The sequence below is a fragment of the Panthera leo genome, chromosome A3 (assembly GCF_018350215.1).
Source record: "Panthera leo isolate Ple1 chromosome A3, P.leo_Ple1_pat1.1, whole genome shotgun sequence".
Taxonomy (NCBI): domain Eukaryota; kingdom Metazoa; phylum Chordata; class Mammalia; order Carnivora; family Felidae; genus Panthera; species Panthera leo.
Genome location: NC_056681.1, coordinates 115,589,030 through 115,614,030, shown reverse-complemented (window position 1 = coordinate 115,614,030; position 25,001 = coordinate 115,589,030). Strand labels below are relative to the sequence as shown.

Genomic DNA, 25,001 nt, shown 5'->3' with positions numbered 1-25,001 from the left:
TATAGTTATGTGCGGTAACAAAATTAATCCTGATTATAAACAGCACCAGGTCATTAGTAAGAAAACTCAATATAAAATATGGCTTTAGGAAAATCGGGGGATGTTATTAACTTTCCTTGGCTGCTGTAACAAATCATCATGGACCTAGTGGCTTAAAACAATACAAATTTATTAACTTACAGTTCTGGAGGTCACAAATTCAAAATGAGTCTCCCAAGGCTGAAATCCAGGTGTCGTCAGAGCTGTGTTCCCTGTGGAGGCTCTAGGGAGGATCCATTTCCTTGCCTTTTCCTGGTTCGAGGTTCTGCTTGCTCCAACCTCTACTTCTAGCATCCCTCATGTTCTCTGACTGACTCTTCTACCTCCCTTTTGCAGTTTGTTATTACTGTTATTTTTGTTAGAAAACCTAGTTTACTTGTTAATTGTGGTAAAATGCACAAAACATAAAGTTGATCATCTTAACCATTTTTGAGGGTACAGCCTGGTATTAGTAAGCATATTTACACCCTATACCCATTAAACAACAATTCCTCCCCCTAACCCCTGGGGAGCAGAATTCTACTTTGTGTTTCCATGAATTGGGACTACTCTAGACTTTGTGTATAACGGGAATTCTACAATCCTTGTCCTTTCGTATCTGGTTTATTTTATTTAGCATAATGTCTTGAAAGATCATGTCATAGCATATGTCAGAATTTCTTTTCAAGGCTCAATAATATTCTATTTTGTATATGTACCATGTTTCATTTATCCATTCAACCACTGAAGTCCACTCAGTTTGCTTCTAGCTCTTGGCTATTTTTTAGGCTCCCAGACCTAACTTCCCCCCCCCCCCCCACCCACACACACAACACCAAGCAATTCTTGGACATCAGCAGGCCGAATGACCACATACATATTTCTTATAAGTCATTGTATTGCACTATTGTGGATAATGCTGCTATGAACGTGGGTGAACAAGTATGTCTTTGAGACCCTGCTTTCCATTCTTTTGGGGTATATACCGAGAGGTGGAATTGTTGTATCATACAGTAATTCTATTTTTAACATTTTAGGACCTGCCATACTGTTTACCATAGCAGCTGTACCAGTTTACATTTCTGCCAGCAATGTACAGGGCTCCAATTTGTCCAAGTACTTGCCAACATCTTTGTTTTGTTTTGTTTTGTTTGATGGTAATGATCCTGAAGGGTATGAAGTGATTTCTCACTATGGCTTTGCTTTGCATTTCTCTAATGGTTAGTGACATTGAACATCTTCATATGCTTATTGGCCATCCTACCTCTCTTTTATGAAGACCCTGTGATGACATTGCTTCACCTGGATGGTCCAGAATAATCTCCCCATTTAAGGATCCTTAAACTAACCCACCAGCAAAATTCCTTTTGTCATGTAACACATTCACCGGTTCTGGAGGTGAGGACATAGCCATTGTGGAGGATGGTAGGGTGGGGAGGGGGGCAGCCATCATTCCGTCTACCACAAGTAACTACTCTACTGCCAAAGCCAGGAGAATAAAAAGTTGGAAGACTGAATGTTTGGTTGATGATTTCAAATACCACATAGAATCTGTGCAGTCCAAAAAGATGTAGCTGAATTTTATGAACAATGACTTTTGAGACAGCTTTTAGTAAAGTGGCAGGGCTGCAACTCAAGAGAAAGTTATTAATATTTTAATTAACATTGATATTTTAACTACCAAGTTGTGACTGCACTTACATATATGTTTCTGCCTAAAGGAGCTGGTCTGTTTAAATTACCCAAAGTTCTCATAAATTCAGGTTAAAGTAAAAAACATGCAGTGTCCCTCCCCTCCCCTCACCAAAACAAAACAAAACAAAACAAAACCCAAATCATGCAGTCCCAGGCTAGTATGGCAGCTCTACTCTATGCAGTGTTTGGGGTCCACGTTCCTTCCAGCCGTCTGCTCCTCCATCCTTAGGGCAAAGTCCTGGTCCTGTGGTCCAGGCGGCATCCACATTCCAGGCAACAGGATGGGGGTGGGAGGAATGAAGGTGATGCTAATATAAAACAAGGGAAATGATAGACAAGTTATTTTAAGAGGTTACTTGGGGCTAAACCTAGGTGTTGGATGTGAGGGCAAATTACTTGTATGTAGGGTCCCAACAAGAGAGAGATGGTAAGTACTTGCAGCGGTTGAAGGAGCCAGGGGGATTGTGGTCTGTTAACAGGCACAAGAGGGGAGTGACAACCCTACGCCTAAGGAAATACGTGTTGTGGGCACCTGGGTGGCCCAGTCAGTAAAGCATCCGATTCTTGATTTCAGCTCAGGTCATGATCTCACAGTCGTGGGTTTGAGCCTCTGCACTGACAACACAGAGCCTACTTGGGATTCTCTCTTTCCCTCTCTCTGCCCCTCCCTCGCTCATGCTCTATCTCTCTCAAACAAAAATAAATAAAAATAAACTTAAAGAAAAGAAAAAAGGAAATATGTGTTGTTTGTACTATTAAGACAAGATGTGGATTCTCTTAAAGATTGCCTGAGTTTCAAGATCGAGAATTGTTCTCCAGGTATAGGTGTCCATCAGGCTTTGGAAAGGAAAAAAGATGGTCTTTCTCCTCCTCTTCCTCCTCCTCTTCCTCCTCCTTTTTTTTTTTTTTTTTTTTTTTTTTTTTTTTTTTGAGATTGTCTTTCTTCTAACTGGAGAAAGTGCCAAGAAAATAGAAAACAGAGGAGGAAATATTGAGATTGAGAAACTTTGAGGTAGCTCATCTCCAGCAGTCTTAATCTGACTCTAAATTGTCTGCATGATTTTCTGCAGAGAGTAACAGAGGTGGGTGGAGGTCCAAGTGTTTCAGGGTTTCTCCAGCAAAGAGATTTACAAGGTCTTGGGAAGTGTGAGGAGGCAGAGAGACTTAGAGCTGGGCATGAAGCCTGCACTTGAAAGGTGGTCTTATCTCCAAGGGCCCAGCTTCAGTGTAAGAGTCCTTCAAACCAAGAGAAGGAAAATCAGAGCAAAGGAGAGGTCCACGGAAGCACCAACAGAAGGGCATTCTGAAAGTCAGACCCCAGGTTTGTAGCTGTGATACTGAACTACCTATTTGGGGCATATCAGAGAGTTTCCGCCAGAAAGCATAGTCAGCAACCAGAATAATGCACAGAGTATGTTGGTGTTTGTTGATATGCTCATGTTTCTGATTTTATGTATTGGAACAATGTCAGAGTTAGCACATATCAAGTGATAAAAAAGTTTTTATCCCAAAATGCAAAGCTGGTTTAATGTTAGAGATGGGTTACTGTAATATATCATATAATGAAATAGGCTAAGAGAAAAACATGATTATCTTAATAGACACTAAGAAGGTATTTGATAAATTTTCACACCCATTTTTTATTTTTAAAAAAGGAAACTTACAAACGAGCAATACAAGATTTTTTTTTAAGTTTATTTATTTACTGTGTGTGTGTGTGAAAGAGAGAGAGAGAAAGAGGGAGAGAAAGGGCGAGGGCTCTGTCAGCACAGAGCCCAGCACGGGCCTGAACTCCCCAACCACAAGATCATGACCTGAGCTGAAACCAAAAGTCAGATTCTTAACCAACTGAGCCACCCAGGTACCCCAAAGGAAGTTTTGACCAAAATATTCACACATGTGCTCAAAGAAACTTAAACAAATAAAACGCAAATGATTGGAAAGAAGTAGACAAAATTATGATCATTTGAAGACAGACTAATCTAGAATATTTGGGAAAATAAACTACAAAATCATTATTTTTCCTACAAAATAAATAACCAAGAAGAGTTATAATATATAATAGAAGTTCCATTCACAGCAACCCCTCTGTTAAGTTTCCTACAGCTGATGCAACAAAATACCACAGACTGGGTAGCCTGAACAACAGAAATTTATCTCTCACCCTTCTGGAGCCTGGAAGTCCAAAGTCAAGGTGTCAGCAGGGTTGGTTTCTGCTGAGGCCTTATTCTGTGGCTTGCAGGTAGCCTTCTCTCTGTGTCCTCACATGGTCTTTTCTATATGTACACACATCCCTGGTATCCCTTTTTATGTAGTAATCTCTGTCTTTTTTAAGAAAGGCAAATGTCCACAAGCTGTAATTCATTTGGAGGTGTCTGGAGTTGTGGAAGCTTGACTGCCCCACATTCTCCTACGAATGGACCTGGAGAACTTGTTTGGAGGTTCTAGCAGAGGAGTGCAGCTACTTGTCTCCCCTTGACTGAAGAATGGTCCTTCTCTAACAGGGAAGGTCGTCTTCTTCCATCAAGTATGCAGCTTCAGAGAGGGACACAGGCACATGCAGTGGTGAGGGAGGAAGGGGACACCTCCCTAGCCAGCCAGATCAGCCAAATTAACCATGGTGATCAAAGGGGTGACAAATGTCACAGCCAGATTGCGCTCACATCCCTAATCTCCTTTTATAAAAACACCGGTCAGATTGTTTTAGGGCCTACTCTAACAACCTCATTTTAACTCAATCACCTCTTTAAAGGCTGGATTTCAAAATACAGTCACATTCTGAGATACCTGGGGGTTAGGACTTCAACATATGAATGGGGAGGCATAATTCAGCCCATAATATCCTCAGAAAATATACAATACCTAAATAGAGCCCTAAGAAGATATATGAACAACCAAACGGATGGTAGCTGTACCATGAAATTATACAGACATAAAAGAATGGATAAACAAACCATGTTCTTAGTGGGAAAGTCTCAGTATTATAAAGTACTAATTTGTCCCAAATTTAATTAAACTGAAAGGGGGACGCCTGGGTGGCTCAGTCGGTTAAGCGTCCGACTTCGGCTCAGGTCATGATTTCGCGGTCCGTGAGTTCGAGCCCCGCCTCGGGCTCTGTGCTGACAGCTCAGAGCCTGGAGCCTGTTTCAGATTCTGTGTCTCCCTCTCTCTGACCCTCCCCCGTTCATGCTCTGTCTCTGTCTTAAAAAATAAATAAACGTTAAAAAAAATTTTAATTAAACTAAAAGGTATAACACAACTGTAACCAAAAGCCCAACAAGACCATCTTTAAAAATCTCTTACCTTTTTTCATTTCTCTTCCATATTTGTTACATTATCTTCAACTGTATATTCTTTATTTCTAATGGGTGTGCCACCATCAGGGGGATCCATCGTCTTCCACCCCAAACTGACCTTCCCAACAGCCCTATACCCGGCAACAGGAGGCCATCAGTCACTTAGAAAATCTCTGGCTTATCTGGGAAAATTCTTAGTCCACCTATAAACAATCAATCAGTCCAGTGCTGCCATTTCTGTTAAAGTCAAACCTGCAACTTCTGTTCCTTTCCTACCTGCCCTCCTTACCTCACATTTGGGCTTTAACTCTGCATATGACTATCATTTAATCTTTCTAAAATATGATTTTCATCATTCCCTTCCAAGCTTTTAAATGCTGTGCTTAATATTTGTAATTTATATCCACCAGGCGACCTTGGACACATTTGTTAATCACTGTGCTTCAGTCGACTCATCTGTAAAATGGGGATAACAGTATTGAACTCAGAGTTTTCATGAAAATTCACTGCGTTAATGTGAGAGAACCTAGAACAGTTAGCACTATGTATTTGTTAAATAAATAAATAGTCTTCTCTACTGTTTTACCTGGCACTCAAAAGTGCTCACTTTTAAGAACAACTCATTCCTGTGGGTTTAGACACTATATGTCCATTTCAAATGATTATATTCAGAAATACCTGACAAACAGGTTATCAGTGAACACACATGTTCCTTACAGCAGTACATTTAATAGAAAAAGATTGAAGAATGTCTGTAGGAAAAAAATGCTTAATAAAAGATGGTGAAGTCATACCACGGAAAACTGTGGATATAGACAAAAGTAAATTTGTAGATAAAAGTTGCACTGGCTTTTAGATGCACGGAGTAAGAGGTGCAATATGCTTTCATATACATTTGTTTCAGGAAGAATAGGATGTACATGAAACTGTAAGCAGAGAACACAGGTTTCTGTTAGGAAATGAGGCTGTATGACCTTCCTACAATGAACATGTGTTACTTTGTAATTAAAGTTAAGTAAAAACAAAACAATGAGAAAAAAACTTAAAAATGTTTAAAACTTCCTTATCTCTGGGCACCTGGTGGCTCAGTTGGTTAAGCATTGGACCCCCTTGGTTTCCGCTCAGGTCATGGTCTCACAGTTTCATGGCTCAGTGCTAGCAGTGCAGAACCTGCTTGGGATTCTCTCTCTCCTTCTCTCTCTGCTCCTTCCCCACTTGTACTGTCTCTGTCTCTCTCAAAATAAATAAATAAAACTTAAAAGAAAAAAACTTCCTATCTGCTTGTTTTCCCTTGATGATCAGGTTTTTATCTGAACTGCATGAAAATACCTGTGGTTTTTTTGAGGTTGATGAGAAGTCAAATTGCTAGTATTTGCTTCAAAACCTCTTACTCACTAAAGATGGCTTTTTTTTAATGTTTATTTATTTTTGAGAGACAGAGAGAGAGTGTGAGCAGGTGAGGAGCAGAGAGAGAGGGAGACACAGAATCTGAAGCAAGCTCCAGGCTCCGAGCTGTCAGCACAGAGCCCGACGCCGGCCTCGAACTCACAGACTGTGAGATCATGACCTGAACAAAGTCAGACGCCCAACCAACTGAGCCACCCAGGCGCCCCTGATGACTTTAAACACCTTGCAGATTAACCTCAAATGTTAGCCTTTATTTTTTGTCTGAGAAATAGGCATCATCAAATATTTATACTTCATCCTCAAAATCAGGCAAAGATCATAATGTAATTACCTGGGAAATGCTAATGAAATGAGACGCAAAGCCTTCTATCTCAAGTGTTCATGATGGTTATAGGAACAGCAACCCTTTTCAACAAACCTCAGACTTTCATAGGCAGACAATCTCCATGTAAAAGATTCTGAATTTTATCATCTTCTTGAAAATCACTTCCACTACCAACAGAAAACTCAGAGAGTTGTAAATTAAGTCGAGCACACTTGAAAAATGCCGTTTTCCATAGATGTTCTTCAGGATTTCCTATATGCTGGGATTCAAAGGGTTCGGGGTTTGTAAGTAAATGGTGGCGCTCTATAAGGAGTGACTAGAGTAAGCAGTCTCAAGGAAATTAATTACACGGTACGTTTTAACTATCTAGGTACCTCCTTTGCCTAGAAAAACAGCCTGTGGTTTTCATTTGTCATTACTGGGCCTCAAAAAGCTAGGCCTTAGCTACCACCTGGTGACGCCGATGACGCGCGATGTCCTACAGCTGCCGCAATTAGAAAGCTGAGCCTTCTCCTTTAAGAAGCTGACTCACGTGGATGCTGTGTTGTGTGCTCTCAGCTGGGAAGGAGGTGGATCCTAAGTCTCTTCACATTGGCCTCTTCCCGAGAAGGGGCAGAGTTAGCCTCTTTGATTGGCTGCACGAGTACGAGGAGTAGAGTCAGGGGCGGGGCGAGCTGCGGGAGCTGGCTCAGGATCTGCGGCTTCTGGGAGGGGTGGGCAGCGCCGCGGAGGGGAGAGGGAGTGGGGGAGGGTGAGCCAGAAAAGGGGCGGGGCCCAGCGGAAGGGGCAGGGTGCCGGGAATGAGGGCGGGGCCTAGAAATGAAGGGCATTCTGGGCCAACTGGGAGAGCCCACTGTTCGAGGGGCGGAGCTACGCCGAGTGATTGACGCTGAGGCCCAACCAGGGAGAGGCGGGGCCAAGGCCAGGGCCTGACTAAACCTGGAGACTCGGGTGGCCGAGGGGCTTCATCCCAGTTGTGGAGCGAAGAACCGCCGGCGGCCGCGGATCTCACAGCCGCTCGGGGTGAGTGCGGTTGGCGGGGGCCGGGCTCGGAGCCCGGTGGAGGCTGAGGAGCCCTCCAGGTCGACGGCTTCGAAGCACTCGGGAATCGGCCCGGGGCGGGGGACCCTGGCAGGAAGTGCCTCTTTCTCGCCGCGCTCCCTCTGGGGTCCCAGCGCGGCCGCCTTCGACCCCTCTGGGCGGGTCCCGGCGCCGGGGCTGCGGGTAGACGGGCTGGGCTGTTTCCTCTTTGTGAGGCCCAGGCGCGGCGGCCGCCGTCGGCCCGCCCCCGCCGCGCAGCCGGGGCGACCGGCGCGCCCGCAGCAGCCGCGACCCCTCCGCTCGGCGCCCGCGCCCTCCTGCCGCAGTCTCTCGCCCGGCCAGTATCTGCGGAGCAGCCTGGGAGGCCCTTCCGCGGGCAGTTTGGCCGGCAACCTCCCCCGCCCCGGCTGCCCCGCCCCCACGGGCCGCGTCCCCGCCGCAGTGTCGGGGGCGCGCCGGGGTTCCGCGCCGCCGCGGTCGTCGGGAGGCCTGCTCTTCTGCAGCCTCGCCGCGCCCCCGGCGTCGAAGTGAAGTCCGAGCTCTGCTGGGCGACGGGCGGGGGTCGTCTTTAAAAAGGGCCGCTGTCCCGGCTGCCCAGCACTAGGCACGAGCGGGGGGGCCTCGTTGGCTTTGTGTCTGCCCCCCCGGGTGACTGCCGGCCACCCTGCCCTGCAGCTCGCTGGCTGGCCCCAGGAACGAGCGTGTGGCCCCGCCGGGCTGGCGGAGGGCGGGGTGGGACTGTTGGGCAGCCGTCGGGCGTCCCGGGCTGCGGCGGGCCGGCCGGGACCCCGCGCCGCCGCCCGCTCAGCTGTTTCCGGCCCGTGTTTGTGGTGCGGGAGGAGGCCGCCTCGCTCGGTCGGCCCCTCCCGATTGGCCCGCGGCGTCACGTGCCCACAATCAGCTGGGGCCAGCTGGGGCCGCAGGCGGCTGGCGGGTCGCGCGGTCGCAGGCTGCCGGCGGAGGGGGCCGCGCCCTTCCTCCCTGTTCCCTCCTCCGCCCCCGCCGCCGGCTGGGGGGTGGGCGTGCTCTCGCAGCTCCTTTATTTTAGGCAGCTAGGTAAGACAATGAGTATTATGAACAGCGGGAGTTGGAAAACGGAACTGCTACAAAGATCTGTTTAATCCTGACTCTTATTAATCCCCCCCTTCAAGGGAGAGGCTGGGAAGGTGTACAGCTCATTTATTTTTAAACTTTTTCTGTTTACAGGGCCTTGTTGGTAATCTGAGGATTTTTATTCCAGGTCTCTCTGACAGATGGAAAACCTGAAGTAACCTCAGGCTAGCTAACCTTGTGTTTTTGGAAAATTAGCCTTGCTGGTGAAGTAACTGGGGGCGGAAGGGGGGGGGGGGGGTAATAGGATATTAGCTCACTTTGCGTAGCCGCGCATACAGTGTTGCAGCCGAATTCGCACACAGCTGAACCAAAATACATGAAGTGTTTCCTGGGTAAATATTTGTGCCAGATGTGAAGTGTCTAGGTGTATTCTCTTCCTGAAAGTTTATGGCATATATGTACTGTATTAGATAAGATGGAAATTACCAAGAACTCATGGTCTTTTCTCTAGAAGCCTGTAACTTAGTAAAAAGTCATGAACAAATGAAATTGAGTAACCATGTAAACTTAAACGTTAGTCAAATACGAAATAAGTGTTATAGAAGTTGAAAAACGGGGGCAGTGAAAAAAATGGGTAAGAGTCAAGTAGGAAGCATTTTGAACTGGACCGGTATTGCCCCGACCTGGAAAACGGGAGTCTTTGGGGGACATCCAGGCCTAGAAGAAAAAACAGGCCTGGACCATTTACAAATAGCGAGAAGGTGGAGCTGGTGGAATTTGGCACACAGTGAATTTTCCATCTCCCATTATCTTTCTGGGTAGGTACTGGAACACCAGGTAGAATGTACTTCCTGGGAAAGACCGATGTCTACCTTTATCATACTCTCCCAGCTCAGTGCCCAATGCAGGCCTACTGGTTGACTTGTTTTTGAAGTTTATCTCTAGCAACCATCTTCTCTATGAGAGAGGGAGATGATAAAATGTGCTCAAGTAAACTATTTAATTCTGTACAGGGGAACTAATGAAATTGGATTTTTAGAAAAGTAAGGTTGGTAACATACATGTGGTTTCTAAACATAGTCTCTGGATTATCAAGGACTTTTCCCTAGACTTGCTTGCCTTTTGTTCTACTTAGGTAGTAGGAGAGAGAAAAAGGTTTAGAAACCATTAAAAAGCGAAGGGAAATAAAACCAAAATAAGTCTAAAAAGATGTTAAATTAGACAGTACCCTCCAATACAGGCCTAACAGTCCTAAATATGTTCACGAGATGTGAAAGTTAGTTCTAAATATATTCATGAGATATGAACATAGTCCTAAGTATATTTGCACCAAGAATATCACTTTAGGTTTTATAGAGCCTGAATGGCTGTAGAAATCATCTGTTTCTCTGGTAATCCTGTGTAGTAATGGCTGGGTAATGTAGGAACTGAACCTTAGCTATGACATGAACTTGCTACTTGACACCTGAATTAGGAAACCAGACAGTTAATTTATACTCTAGTCTATCCAATAAGAGGCTTTTTTGACTCACGGTATTGCATCACAACAAAGGAGAGATCTTGAATTTGTCTTGCCAGTGGGTGTTTTGGGGAGATTACCAACTCAGATTGTTTAGCTGACTCACTGAGTTACATGACTACTCCTATTTTCTAGTGATGACTAAATACGTATTATAGAAATATAGTAAACCTGGAAAACATTCAACAACAACAAAGGCATTATTTGAAGGACGGGAACCAAAATAGTGAAGTTACTGTCAGTTGAAGAGCTGATTCCACCACTAGAACATCATTTGACACAGTAAAGAAAACTGATCGGGTATCGCAAGAGAATTAACAAGAGGAAAACACAGCTTGCTTTTGTCCCTGAAACCTTGGCTTGGTAAATATTTTGTACAAAAATTGGTAAATTGATTTTATGATACATTATGAATTTAACGTATTTTCTCCCTTGTAGTTTTTAAGTAGAATTCCATCACAAATCAGTATGAAAATAGTTGATGAGATAACAGCATTAAATGTTAACTATAGTAATCAACTATTTAAAGTCTTTAGATTTTGCTCCTTTGTTTTGGAGACGGGAGAGACTGAAAAGTAGATAAACATGCTCCAGCATGTTTTCATTTTACCAGAACTATTGCAAAACACAGTCTCCTCTAAAAGGGCAGATTTCTTCAGCCCTTTCTGTACTGGGCTCCTACACAATTCCCTGCTGGAGAGAGTCTTTGTACCTTGTATTTGCCAACCACCTCCTGGCATTGGAAAAGCCCCTCTTACTGGCCCAGCAATAGGTGGAGTCCCAGTATTGTGTGGTCTGTGGTCTGTGGAAATGCCCTAAGAAACTAATCTCTCTACTGAGGAAGAATCTTATCTGTGAATGGGGGGTTTTCCCATCAGTGGATCCTTAGAGACTTATCAATGCTTACTATTCTCTCTGGAGTTTTTAGGGTTGGACAGTAAAATGCTTTCTTTGCTGAATTCTGCCTGCCAGGGTTGGATCCTAACTGGATTATTAACCACAGGGAGGGCGTGTACCTATTTTAAGACCTGGAACTGTGACACTGAGAATTTGAGATGCTTCACAAGGTTTCTAACTTTCCTTCTGCTTTTAATTTCTGTCACCTCATCACTTAGCTTTGCAGTGATGAACAGGAGATGAAGCCAGTTGTTTGTTTCATAGTCTGTGTTTTGATTTCTCCTCTTTAATAGGAAGGGGAAGTTGGGGTGGGCTAGTTTTACTGCATTTACCTTTGTTTAACATTTATGATGTGCCAGGCACTGTTCTCCTAATGTATTCTCTCCATTTAATTGTCACAACTGAGAGATGGGTAATGCTGTCTCTGTTTCACAGCTGAAGAAGCAGAAGATACCTTATCCAAAGTTTACACAGCTTACAAGGGGCAGAGCTGAGATGTGAACCCAGGCTGTCTGACTCCAGAATTCAAATATCTGGGCCACGTTATTTAAATCCTGGAAATGGAAGGCAGCAGCTAGGAATATATTATTTATTTTTGTAATCTTTTTAGAGCTAATCTGATTATAGAAAGTTAAAGATTTTAGCTAGAGAAATCTGAAGAAAAGGGGAGCAGGATAAAATTGATCTTGTCTGGTATTCCTGTTGATCCTTAACCCTGAGTGGCAACTAAGTTTACTTTTTTTTTTTTTTTTTTTTTTTAATTAAAAAAGACTATCTGCTTTCTAAGTGAAAAACCCTGTTCGCCATCTGAAGGAGTTTTTAACAGTGGTCAGCACACCTTCTGTCAGGGGCCAGATAGTGAATATTGTGAATTTTACAAGCCATAAGGTTTCAGCCATAACTGTTCAAATTCTGCTGTTCGGGTGAGACAGCTGTCAAGTATAAGCAAATGTGCGTGATTATGTCCCAATAAAACTTTATTTATGGACATTAAAGTTTGAATGTTTCATAGTTCTCATGTGTCACAAAATAATCTTTTGATTATTTTTCTGTTTTTTTCTTACCATTTAAAATGTGAAAACCATCCTTAGTTTGTGGGTGGTATAAAAACAAGTGGTGAGCTGAATTTTGCCCACTGGCCTTAGTTGCCTGACCCCTGTTTTTTGTTTGTTTGATTGGGGTTTTTTGTTTTGTTTTGTTTTCTTTTCTTTTACTTTTTATATTTTGTTACTATTTTTTTAGTATAATTTATTGTCAAGTTAGCTGACATACGTTGTATACAGTGTGCTCTTGGTTTTGGGGGTAGATTCCTGTGATTCATCTCTTATATACAACACCCAGTGCTCATCCTGACAAGTGCTCTCCTCGATGCCCATCACCCATTTTCCCCTCTCCCCACCCCCCATCAACCCTCAGTTCTCTGTATGTAAGAGTCTCGTATGGGTTTGCATCCCTCCCACTCTGTTTGAAACTATTTTTTCCCCTTCTTTCCCCATGGTCTTCTGTTAAGTTTCTCAAGTTACACATATGAGTTAAATGATATAGGGTATCTGTCTTTCTCTGACTGACTTATTTCACTTAGCATAATACCCTCCAGTTCCATCCACATTTTTGCAAATGGCAGAATTTCATTCTGTCTCATTGCCAAGTAGTATTCCAGTGTGTGTGTGTGTGTGTGTGTATACACATATATACACACATACCACATGTTCTTTATCCATTCATCAGTTGGTGGACATTTGGGCTCTTTCCATGACTTGGCTGTTGTTGAAAGTGTTGCTATAAACATTGGGGTACATGTGTCCCTATGAATCACCACTCCTGTATCCTTTGGATAATTCCTAGTAGTGCTATTGTTGGGTCATAGGGTAGCTCTCTTTTTAATTTTTTGAGGAACCTCCATACTATCTTCCAGAGCAGCTACACCAGTTTGCATTCCCACCAACAGTGCCAAGAGGGCTCCCGTTTCTCCACATCCTTGCCAACATCTGTTTCCTGAGTTGTTGATTTTGGCCACTCTGACCTGTGTGAGGTGCTATCTCAGTATGGTTTTGATTTGTATTTCCCTGATGATGAGTGATGTTGAGCATCTTCTCATGTGTCTGTTGGTCATCCGGATGTCTTCTTTGGAAGTGTCTGTTCATGTCTTCTGCCCATTTCTTCACTGGATTATTTGGGTTTTTTGGGTGTTAAGTTTGGTAAGTTCTTTATAGATTTTGGGTACTAACCCTTTCTGATAAGTCATTTGCAAATATCTTCTCCCATTCCGTTGCCTTTTAGTTTTGTTGATGGTTTCCTTTGCGGTACAGAAGCTTTTTATCTTGATGAGGTCCCAGTAGTTCATTTTTGCATTTATTTCCCTTGCCTTCAGAGATGTGTCGAGTAGGAAGTTGCTGCAGCTGAGGGCCTGACCCCTGTTTTTAAGGAAAGTATGTAGCAATGAGCCAGACTAACCAACAGGACACCATATTTGTTACTGATTTATATATATGTATGTATAGAAATGTGCTGTGAACAAGTGGAATTTGAAATTAAGAACAATGGTATTTAGTACCCCAAAATAAATACTTAGGTATAAATCTAACAAAATGTGACAAGATCTGTATGAGGGAAAATACAAAACTCTGATGAATGAAATAAAGAATGAAATAAATGGAGAGACTCCATGTTGTCAAGATACCAGTTCTTCCCAACTTTAGAGTCAATGCAATCCCAATCCCAACAAGTTCCTTTGTGAGTATCAACAAATGCATTCTAAAGTTTCTATAAGGAGGCAAAAGACTAGCCAAGACAATATTGAAGGAAAAGAATAAAGTCAGAACACTGACACTGCTTGACTTTAAGACTTAATATGAAGCTACAGTAATCAGGACAGTATGGTATTGACCAAAGAATGGACAAATAGATCAGTGGGAAAGAATAGAGAGCCCAGAAATAGATCCACGTAAAGATCGTCAGCTGATATTTGACACAGCAACAAAGGCAATACAGCAGAGCAAAGATAGTATTTTCAATAAATGGTGCTAAAACAACCGGACCTCCACATGCAAAAAAAAAAAATCTAGACCCAGACTGTACACGCATTCACAAAAATTAACTCAAAATCAGTCACAAACCTAAATGTAAAAGGCAAAACTATAAAACTCATAGAAGATAACATAGGAGAAAATCTAGATGGTATTGCATATGGCAGTGACTTTTTAAATACAACACCAAAGGCATGATCCATGAAAGAAATAATTGATTACCTGGAACTCATTAAAATTAAAAACTTCTGTGCAAAAGATGTCAAGAGAGTAAGAGGATAAGCCACAGATTGGGAGCAAATATTTGCCAAAGACTTCTGATAAAGGATTTCTCCAAAACATACCAAGAACTGTTAAAAACTGAACAAAAAGAAAACAACCTGATTGAAAAATGGCAAATAGCATATGAAAAGCTGCTCCATTTCATATGTCATTAGGGAAATGCAAATTAAAACAACGAGATACCAATACACACCTATTAAAATGGTCAAAACCCTGAACCCTGACAATACCAAATGCTGGCAAGGATGTGTAGAGCAATAGGAACTTTGATTCCTTGCTGGTAGGAATATAAAATGGAAGACACAGTGGTTTCTTACAAAACTAAACCTACCATACAATCCAGCAATTGCACTCCTTGGTACTTCTCCAAAGGGGCTGAAAACTTCTATCCATACAAAACCTGCCTTTCACACATTTCTGAAAGACAAAAATCTTGCCTTATTTTGCTGTGAACCTAAAACTGCTAAAAACAAAACTTAAATCTGACCTAAAAATAGCCATTTTTAGGAAGATATTTTATTGACTTGGCCTCAAACTAGGAAATTACATAGTCTATATTGTCTAACACGTTAAGTTTATTTATTTTAGAGTATGTGTGGGCAGCGGGGAGAGAGAGAGAATCCCAGGCAGGCTCTGTGCTTGGAGCTGTGAGGTCGTGACCTGAGCCAAAATCCAGAGTAGGGCACTTAAGCAACTGAGCCACCCAGGCACCCCCATATTGTCTAATTTTTAACATAGTTGACCTTGAGCAACACAAGTTTAAACTGATGAGTCTGCTTATACATCCATTTTTTTCAATAAATACTGTCGATGTATTTTTTCATAGTTTTCTTAATGTTCTCTATTGTAAGAATACAGTATGTAATACATCTAATATAGAAAAGGTGTTATTTGATGCTTATGTTATTGGCTGTGGTTTATGTTATGTTTATGTTGTCCGTAGGCTTCTGGTCAACAATAGGCTATTAAGTTTTTGGGGGAGTCTGTGGTTATTTGCAGATTTTCAACTGTGCAAGGTGGGGGCGGGGGTTGGCATCCCTAACCATCCCCCTCTCCCCCATTTTGTTCAAGAGTCACTTGTAATCCATTCCTGGAGATGTCTTTCATGGATTTTTCAAAGAGAAAAAAACATTTCTTTTTTTCTCTTACAAGTTCTGTAAATCGTGTAAATTTTTTAAAATTCTGTTAAAAAGGTATAGTTTCTAAAAATGTGATTGCTTCACTAGGGTCTCCTATTAAAATAGAAAATGGAAATTCTAAGTAGCTAAATTTTCAAGGGGAAGGAAATTGAAACAGTTACTAAATGTGATGTATAGATCATCTATGAATTTCACTTGTATTTTCAACTTGGCTTCTCAAGTTTCCAGTAACTTCAGTTAAACTGATAATAGCCTACCAATAAACAACCACGTTTGGTAGTTCTTTCAAGCTTTTAAGGATTTTAATAACCTGGAACTAAGAAAAGGAGTACCAAAGAGACCTTATTTATTAAATTATCTGGGGGAATAGTACTTATTAAAATTGTGTTTTGCTTGAAATGTTAAAAAGAAAGAACACATCTTAAAGCTTTAGCTGTGATGCATTTGACCTTAGTTTTGGTTATAAACTTGAACTTCAACACTGACAGAGACCAAAGCGTGCATTTTACTAGTTAAGATACGATAAGGTGTCCCTACAGTTGACACAGAAATTGTTAGTCATCTATGAAAGCTCAGTTTTAAGGTTTTTTTTTAAATATGTGGCTGAAGGGTTTTGGGGACTCTTCTAAATTTAAGCAAGGGACTTAGCATATCTGGGAAATATTTTGAACATAAAACCAGAAAATGGATCAGTGATTGCCTGTGATTGAAGAGGGGCTTGTGGGAATTTGGGGGAGGTGATAGAAATATTCTAACGCTGGTTTGTGGTGATATGCAGTGGTGGCATAACTTTATAAATTTACTAAAAATCATTCGGTTGTAAACTTACAGTGGCTAGATTTTATGGTGTGTAATTTATTCCTTTAAAAATCTGGGGGGGTTGTTCTTAAAAGAATTAGCTATATTCTGTCAGACAAAAAGTTTCAAAGTTTGTGAAGGAGTAGTCTATTTGAGCTCTTAGAGATGGCTAAAGCACATGCCTTTGACCTTATTTTTGTAGTGCTATTAAGTTTAGCGCAAGTATAGTGACACCCGTGAATGTGTGTTGCATTTGATAATAACACAGTCCCTAGCCACAAGAGGTTTATTTAGAAGGGATGAGAATTTGAATTAAGACATTGATGGGGAAGGAGGAAAGACCTCCAAAAGTGATTTAGGAAGTACTGTTGGTTTTGCAATTTTTCTAAGAAGTTGCCAGGGTTTCTCATTTAGGAGAGTGTGTCATTTGAATTGGCCACCAACCAAGAAAGGAAATCTAGGAGGGATCAGCATGGAGGCAGGAAGGGTACATGGTAAATCTGAATCTGGCAGCCCAGTGGTCACTAGAGAATAAAGAGTCAAAAGAACTGGGGCAAGGTTTCATTCAGGCCCCAGCTTGGCCAGTGTCAGGACTTTATTTCTTCCTCTACCTAGGAGGGTGACAAATTCCTAGTTAAGAAAAGTCAAGATTAAATGTGGTATGTAAAGTACCAAGTGCAGTGTCCCATGCAGTGTAGACACTAATTACTAGGTGTAAGGCAGAGTTTAATATATTCCCCAGATCCCAAGAAGCCTGACTCAGGTGTTACGTCTTAGCTTTTTAATGACCTTCCTCCTTAAATAATAAAGTGGCGTTGTGATTGATACCAGCCTCTTGAGAATTTGGATAGTGTGAGTCAGTAGTAGGTTGTTCCTAGCCCTGCAAAGCTAAGGCTTAACACCTAGAACCTGATGACCCCACCCTGCACAGGTTTTTCTACTTCCTAAAGACTTTTGACAGAAAATGATGTTTTGCTGGTTTTTGCTAGATTCCATGTCATTCCAACTTAGCTTTTTTGGCAAATAAGAACTACATTTTACAGTTTTGTGTACATATATAGTACTCTATAAATGGAAACCACAACTAGAAATAGTGACTCTGCACAGATATTTTTGGTTTTGGTAATGAATCATATAATTGAATCCAGTAAAAATACTTGGGTAAAAGTAAAAAATAGACTGAATTTGAAGCAGGGAAGAGAAAGCATATTAAATCTCTTTACCCCATTTAGGATAAAAGGCCAGTAGCAAATAGTCAAGCTATATTGTAATTTTGAATCAAAGATAGAATGATGTAGGGTATAGGCAGAGTTTGTTTTGAAGCCCAGTACATTTTCCACAATAGCATTGTGTCTGCCATGGCCAATTCAAAAACATCTAGATACTTCTGTATTATGGTTGAAATAAGTTACACTATGAATATTATATTTAAAAGTTTGGAGAAAAATTGGCCTTAAAGTAGTGAGTCCCAGAAGCCCAAGCAGGGGGGTGAACTGCACAAATACTGGTTTTCAGAGAAATACAAAATCCCAGCACTGTGTCTTAAGACGTAGGACAGGAAACCTTGCTGTTGATTACTTTCTGTAGATGACTGGTATTAAGAAACATGACCCAGATCACCTGCTCACAAGCCGTTGCATGCTTTGGTTATGTGAAGAGTCATACACTCCGATGTCTTACAGGGGAAGTAATTATGTGATGCAGAGTGGTGATTGAGCAGACAGAATGACCTCAGGGGAGTTGCAGCTACCACTCAACTCTAGTCATTGTTGCCTTATGAGAACAGGTGCCCCATGTGCCAAATCTCCCCATTGTTTAAAAAAAAAAAAAAAAAATACAGGCTCTATCGTTAGAAATCTCTCAAGTCTTAAATGGTGACCCAGCTGTTTTTTATTAATAAACTGTGTGGGCCACATTAAACATGTCCACAGTGGACATATGTTTTGTAAGGAAAGGGTTGCCTGTCTTGTTCATTGCTGTGTCCCCTATGCCACCAAACGAGTTCGGCCTGCAGGCCTCAAATTTGCAACCTCTGACCTTTATGTAACAAATACTGTGTTCTTAAGTCTTTGGAAAAGGGAAAGCTATCATTTTAAAGGCTGAAACGATAGTTTTACCTTCTGTTGTCATTTTGCAAAAATGTAATCAAAAAGTTAAATACCATTTCTTAAGTGGTGTCATTTTCACCCAGGGTTTATTCATTGGCATGTTTGCTTAAAGTGAAGTGGTTTTCCTTTCACTAGCCACAGATTTTAATTGTATTTACCATTTGTTTTTCATTCTTCTTAAACTTTCATATCAAAATATTTAATGGAAGTCATAATGATCTTTGTGATAATGACTTTTCTGATGACCTTAGGACCACCTAATAACTAAGGAAGAAGTTCACAGATGTAAGAAGGAATGGAATTTTTAATTTGTAATGAAATTTCCCCAAATTTAAAATGACAGTGGATTCTTACTACAAACATAAATTGTAGATTATTTTTCATAGTGGCAGCTATAGCAACTCTGCATGCCATTTAAAATATATGTAATACAAATATTTAAAACACAGGAGCTGAAAGCCACACTGGGAATAAGTTCTTTTTTTAATGAGAGCTGTTGTGTATTCTTGACTATATCTAGATCTTTAAAAAATAGCGTTTAAGGGGATTAATTGCTGTAAATTGAAGGAGTTGCATATATTCACTCTCTAACTTTTGAAATCCTGAAGTGTGATTATTCTTGTTTTGGAATTTGGATTCAAAGCTTCCCCCCCATCCCCCCAATGTTTCAGCACTTCTGTGATAAATTGAATCAGTGTGATTTCTTAAACATAAGTTATGTAATAATGGCTTCTCTTTCTCTTCTTCTCTGTTCTTGTTTTCCTAGCCATATGCCAGGGCAGTGGAAGAATTTTGGCTTTAGGTTGGGTGAACTGCACTCCAGTCATGGTTTTCTGTACTTGAAAGCTGTGTAACCTTTGATCACTTAATAACCTTGGATAAGTTATGAAGTGGGGGTGATAACCTCACAGAGTTATTGTGACAATTTTGAAATAAGCACCTAGTGCTCCACAGACTCCAACCTAATGTTAATGCCATCACCCCTCCATGGTTGTAGAGGTACCTGATGACCAGAGCCACCCCATGCTCTGGACCAAGACTCCCCTCTTCTCGTTTTCTGATCACCCCTTTTTCTACTCTTGGAATCATCCCACTCATGCCCCACAAGTCTTTCCTCAAATTATACATACTCAGAATGTACACTTAACACTTAGCCTAAGCCTTTCTGACATCTCTGCCTGTGCTTCTCATTATTCAGTTTTTGATACTCCACTTTTTCCTGTGCTTTTCATACCAACCAAGAGAGAAGTGATCTTGTTCTGGCCTCGCCTAAACATGTTTGCTTCCTTGGCTCACTGTTTCTAAACGGTTCTTAGCTTGGTTTGCCTGTTTATTTGTTCAGTGAATGAACCTTGGATCCTTTAGTACAGAGTCAACTATTTCCCATAATGAGTGCTGCAAAGGAGTCCTACTACAAAGTAGATATTTTATTTATATATATAATTTATGTATGTATGAATAAATGGTTCTCATATATATGTATGTATAAATGACTCCCACCAAGTAGATACCAGCAGTTTTTTTTTTTAATCATAATGCTTTCTTGTGCTTTTCCATTTGCTCCTAGGTTTTTAGAACTTCAGCTATAAAAATGGGCAGAATTTTCCTTGATCACATTGGTGGTACCCGTCTGTTTTCTTGTGCAAACTGCGATACAATCCTGACCAACCGCTCAGAACTCATCTCTACTCGGTTCACAGGCGCCACTGGCAGAGCATTTCTTTTTAACAAGGTTGGTGGGAAGACCAGTTCCATTTCCTAAGTGGGTTCAGTGAATGTATTTGACAGCAGTACTAGAATACCTCTCAGAGTTTGGAGATACCAGAAATGAGAGCTATAATCTGCATGTTCAAATGAGTGCCCACTAGCTTACCTTTGGGACCTTAGGAAGGGATTACTAGAATGTGAGTTTTTTACCATGAAAGTTTGAAGACTGTTACAATAAGAAGAGTAGTCTCCATTGCTTTAGAAAACATTCAGTATAAGAATTTAGTAGTGACTTCATGGACTGTGGAAGAACATAGAAATGCCACTACACCCATGTTACTGATTTGTCCTTATGTGGGGATAGCTGCATTAAGCTTTCATAGCTTGACAGTGCAACTGAATGAAGATCATCTAACCAACTTCCCTTGCTCTAATTTATGCTCACCAGTCATCCTTCTGATTATGTTGTGGCTTATGGCATGCCAAGGGGAAGAGCGTTTACCGATTTACTAATTAATGACTAGTCTGCCCACTTCTCTAATTTCTGGCTGGCTTTAAAATTGGTTGAGCCGATTCTGTCTCCTGGAGATCTCTAATGTGTACTAGCAGAGTTGAATTTCCAAATCTTTTAGGCTAAGAGACAGAACTAGTCTAAGGTACTGCTCTTAAAAGGTCAACTAAACTTCCCCTGTGGACACCCCTCTGTTCCACTTAGAAATAAGCTTTTCTCTCAAAGAATTGATAGTGTATTCCCCTTGATCTTTCTTTAGGGATGGAGCAGGAGTTGGTACACTATGGCAGGCCAGCTGCCTGTTTTTGTAAATAATGAAACACAGCCATAGTCATTCATTTATGTATTGCCTGTGGCTGCTTTTGTGCTACAACAGCAGAGCTAAATAGTTAGAACAAAGATCATATAGCCTTCAAAGCCAGAAATATTTACTATCTGGCCATTTACAGAAGAGTAAAGTGTAGAGGACTTTCGGATGGTCAGAATCGTTGGAAATTCTTCACAGATTATTTGAATCCACTTAAAAACTGTGTATTGCCATGTATGATCTATAGTTGGCTTAGTGTGTCTTTTTCGGTTTGTGTATAAAATGTATTTCCAGAAACAGATTTGGCAAACCTTTTTTATGGAATACAAGTTGCATACTAGGTTCTTTTACATTGGTAGCCTTATTTGAACTCCTTGTTGAATGGTGAATGATGACAGCTAGATCCCAACCAACATTTTACAACTCCAAGTTGAGGACTCTTCGCTGCAACACAGAAATGTAACTAGTGTATATGAATAATGTGGTTAGGACTAGTATATAGTATAGTAATTCAAGATTGCATTAGATGTCCAGTGCAATTTCCAGATATTTGCCTTTCCCAGCAGCTTCTAAAAATAGCCCTTGGGAAGGGTATGGTAGGTTTGACTAAAGTAACAACTGCTGTTTGCTTTTCTCAAGTTGCTGTCATTGCATCAACCACAATAGTGTGTGCTTTTTGGGCCAGCAACTCACATGGCTCTGCAATTTTGTGTTCCCCTGTTTCTTAGGTAGTTAACCTGCAGTACAGTGAAGTTCAAGACCGGGTCATGCTCACTGGCCGCCACATGGTTCGAGACGTGAGCTGCAAGAACTGCAATAGCAAACTGGGATGGATCTATGAGTTTGCCACTGAAGACAGCCAGCGCTATAAGGAAGGCCGTGTGATCCTGGAGCGCGCTCTAGTGCGAGAGAGCGAGGGCTTTGAGGAGCATGTACCATCCGATAACTCTTGAAGAAAAAGAGCTAACTCCATCTCTTCCCAGGTCTCCTTCACTGAAAACAAAAATCTACTTACATACACTGTCACCTTAGCATCAGGGTCGGATTCATGAACTGCGGAACAAGAGGTTGTGAGAATCTAAGATGGAACCTTTCTTTCTTTCTTTTTTTTTTTTTAATTTTCAATTTTCCATCCAGCAGCAGTGTGTAGAGAGAATATTATGCAGATGCTGTTAATTTTTTTTCCCCTGTGTTTACATCTTGAGGCAGAATAGTCTATCTGCAGCTACGTGATGGGCTATGTGAGGAAAAAAATCTGGGCTATTAGAGTGAAAAAGTGTGTTGTATGTAAATTTTGAAAGGAAAAATGTGTCAAGAGCATGGTTTTTAAACTTATTTGGGCTTCATTTAAAAAAAATTTTTTTTAAACCCAGTTATTTCACTTGATTTGCTAGCTTCAGGGAAGAGATCCGAATTTGTGACCAGCGCTAAAGGTTCAGTGTTAGTATGGCTTGTGCTGGCCATTGTGCCATATTCTTGTTGGAGATGAACCGTAGCACCAGAGCCCATCCTTCCTTGTCAGTCTTGACCCAAAGATGTCACCAGTCCTAGTTATTTGTCACCACGTAATTGGTGTTGATTGGAAACTTTTCCTGAAATGGGGCAGAACTGCTTGGTTGTCTTTTCCATGTAACTTAAGCATAGTAATATAAATAAAGTGATAGTTGGATGTTTTTGGTCCTGTGTTGCTTTTAAAAACACCTTTTAAAAGAGCAGAGTATTTGATAAGTAATTTTCCTGGTAGTGTTTCTTTTCATCTCTTAAGCTAAATTGAGTGTGTAGAGATTACTTTGTTTAAAGCATACTGTTTAAACTCCTAGTACTGCGTTAAGAGTTCAACGGAATGTCTGTGCATCCATGCAGAAAGCATTTCATCTGCATCTGTTTTAAAAGAAGGGGAGAAATGAAGGAGCCTATCTAAAATTACTGCTTTGCAAAGTGTTTTCAGCCTGTCCTCAGTTTTGTGTTGATTTTGACAAGTCTGTAGAACCTAATAGTTTCATCAAAGCACTAGATCTGTCATTAGCATTATTTTCTCAGATCTACCCTCAGAAGTTCAACTATTGAAATTTAAACTGTACTTGGTCCTTTCAAGCAGAAAGGGATCAAATGTGACTCAGGGTGTTATTTTAGCCCCAAATTTACAACATTATGAAGTATTAAAATATAAATGTTTCTTTATCCAAACTATTTCTAGATATTCTAGTATTTGTTTCTGGTGGAATAAATAACATTAAAATTGGCTAATTATTTAAAATGTGTGAATGGATGTTTGCGTGCTCAATCTCTAGGTCTTTGTCTAGAAAGGATATTTGCCTCAATTAACAAAATCTTTCTGTCATTGGTATTAGAAGTGACTTCTGAGTACAGTTAAGATTAAGTTTCTCTTTTTTGCCTTCGGGCTTTTGGTTAGAGGCATAGGTCTCTGATGAAGTAGGTGTATAATACTGCATTTGAGAGAAGTGGACACAAATGATCTTTCCTTCACCGTGGAATAAATCAAGCTTTAAGAACCAGCTTTCATTCCCATCCATTTCCATACTGGCCTTGGATTACACGCACATCCCCGCTAGCCTGCCTTATCTGCAGCACTATGAGCATTTGCTGTCACAATAAAGTATATTTTGTCTTGCATTGGTGCAATATTACTTATTTTCCACTGAGCCTTCTCTAGTAATCGTCTTAGTTTTAAAAAAAAACTTTTTATTTTTGAGAGAGACAGAGCTTGAGTTGGGGGAGGGGCAGAGGGAGAGAGAGGGAGACACAGAATCAGAAGCAGGCTCCAGGCTCTGAGCTGTCAGCACAGAGCCCGATGCAGGGCTCAGATTCACAAACTGCGAGATCATGACCTGAGCCAAAGTCGGATGCTTAACAGACTGAGCCACCCTGGCACTCCTCATCTTGTCTTAGTTTTAACGTGAACACATATGTCATACCTTTGAGTAGCTGTGGCTTTCTTCAATTAGCAGTGATAAAGTGACATTCTGGCTCAACTTTACCTAATCTCCACCAGGAGATACTGAATTTACCAGCACTAACTTCTGTGAGATGACTTTGTCTCAGGCACTGATGAACTATAGTGTATATGAACAAATAAAATGACCCATCACTACATTAACTTAAGCGACTGGCAGGTACCACAATGAACAACAAGGTCTTCTGTCTTCCTCTTAAAATCTTTGCAAAAATAAAAAAGCAACGTGGAAGATCCAGTTGAATTGGATTGTTTATGGAAAAGCAAACACACTGTTCACTGGAGATGGGAAAGCACTAATGGGAAGGATTTTGCTTTGGGATGAGGAGGTTGACCAAATACAGGGGAGTATATCACATAATCAGTGGGTCACTGAGGGATGGACAGAGTAAGCTTTAATATTTGAAGACTTCAGAATCCTTTTTTTTTTAATTTTTAATGTTTATTTTCGAGAAAGAGACAGAATGTGAGTAGGGGAAGAGCAGAGAGAGACACAGAATTTGAAGCAGGCTCTGGGCTCCAAGCTGTTAACACAGCCCGACGTGGGGCTCAAACTCTCAAACTGCAAGATGGTGACCTGAGCTGAAGTTGGACGTTTAACCGACCGAGCCACCCAGGTGCCCCCAGAACCCTTCCTCTTAATTTTAAGTGACAGTGGCTATGAGTTATTTTGATTTTAAGCCACGTGAGTGCTTTTATTTAAAGAGAACCTAAATATTTCTGAGGTTAAGCATTTGTTAGTGATTATTGTAATGATTTATGTTTCCCTTGTGAGTGGCTACTTTGGCACTGGAGGAGAAAAATAGTAGTACCATGTCTGTTTTCTAAATTTACCTATTCGTAAAAGTCACATGGGATGTTTCAATACAGAGGTGGCCCCAGCCCAGGCTGAAATCAG

The 25,001-nt window shown here is 41.1% G+C and overlaps 2 protein-coding genes across 7 annotated transcripts; one reads left to right on the top strand and one right to left on the bottom strand.

Moving 5' to 3' along the window:
* Positions 1–1,657: 1,657 nt before the first annotated feature.
* Positions 1,658–9,716, bottom strand: LOC122215266 (translation initiation factor IF-2-like). The gene is made up of 3 exons (XM_042930339.1): positions 9,708–9,716; positions 6,748–8,834; positions 1,658–2,021 (listed from the first exon to the last, which is right to left on the bottom strand). The coding sequence occupies exons 1-2, from the start codon at positions 9,714–9,716 to the stop codon at positions 7,707–7,709; spliced, it is 1,137 nt and encodes a 378-aa protein (XP_042786273.1). The 3' UTR covers positions 1,658–2,021; positions 6,748–7,706.
* YPEL5 (yippee like 5) lies at positions 7,678–23,763 on the top strand. 6 transcript variants are annotated; one of them, XM_042933336.1, is made up of 4 exons: positions 7,678–7,764; positions 10,513–10,717; positions 20,172–20,336; positions 21,858–23,763. In XM_042933336.1, the coding sequence occupies exons 3-4, from the start codon at positions 20,196–20,198 to the stop codon at positions 22,080–22,082; spliced, it is 366 nt and encodes a 121-aa protein (XP_042789270.1). In that variant the 5' UTR covers positions 7,678–7,764; positions 10,513–10,717; positions 20,172–20,195; the 3' UTR covers positions 22,083–23,763. The 6 variants fall into 6 exon arrangements, with proteins under 6 accessions (XP_042789270.1, XP_042789269.1, XP_042789274.1 ...); XM_042933337.1 differs by lacking the exon at positions 7,678–7,764 and adding an exon at positions 8,744–8,838; XM_042933338.1 differs by lacking the exon at positions 7,678–7,764 and adding an exon at positions 9,150–9,227.
* Positions 23,764–25,001: the final 1,238 nt, after the last annotated feature.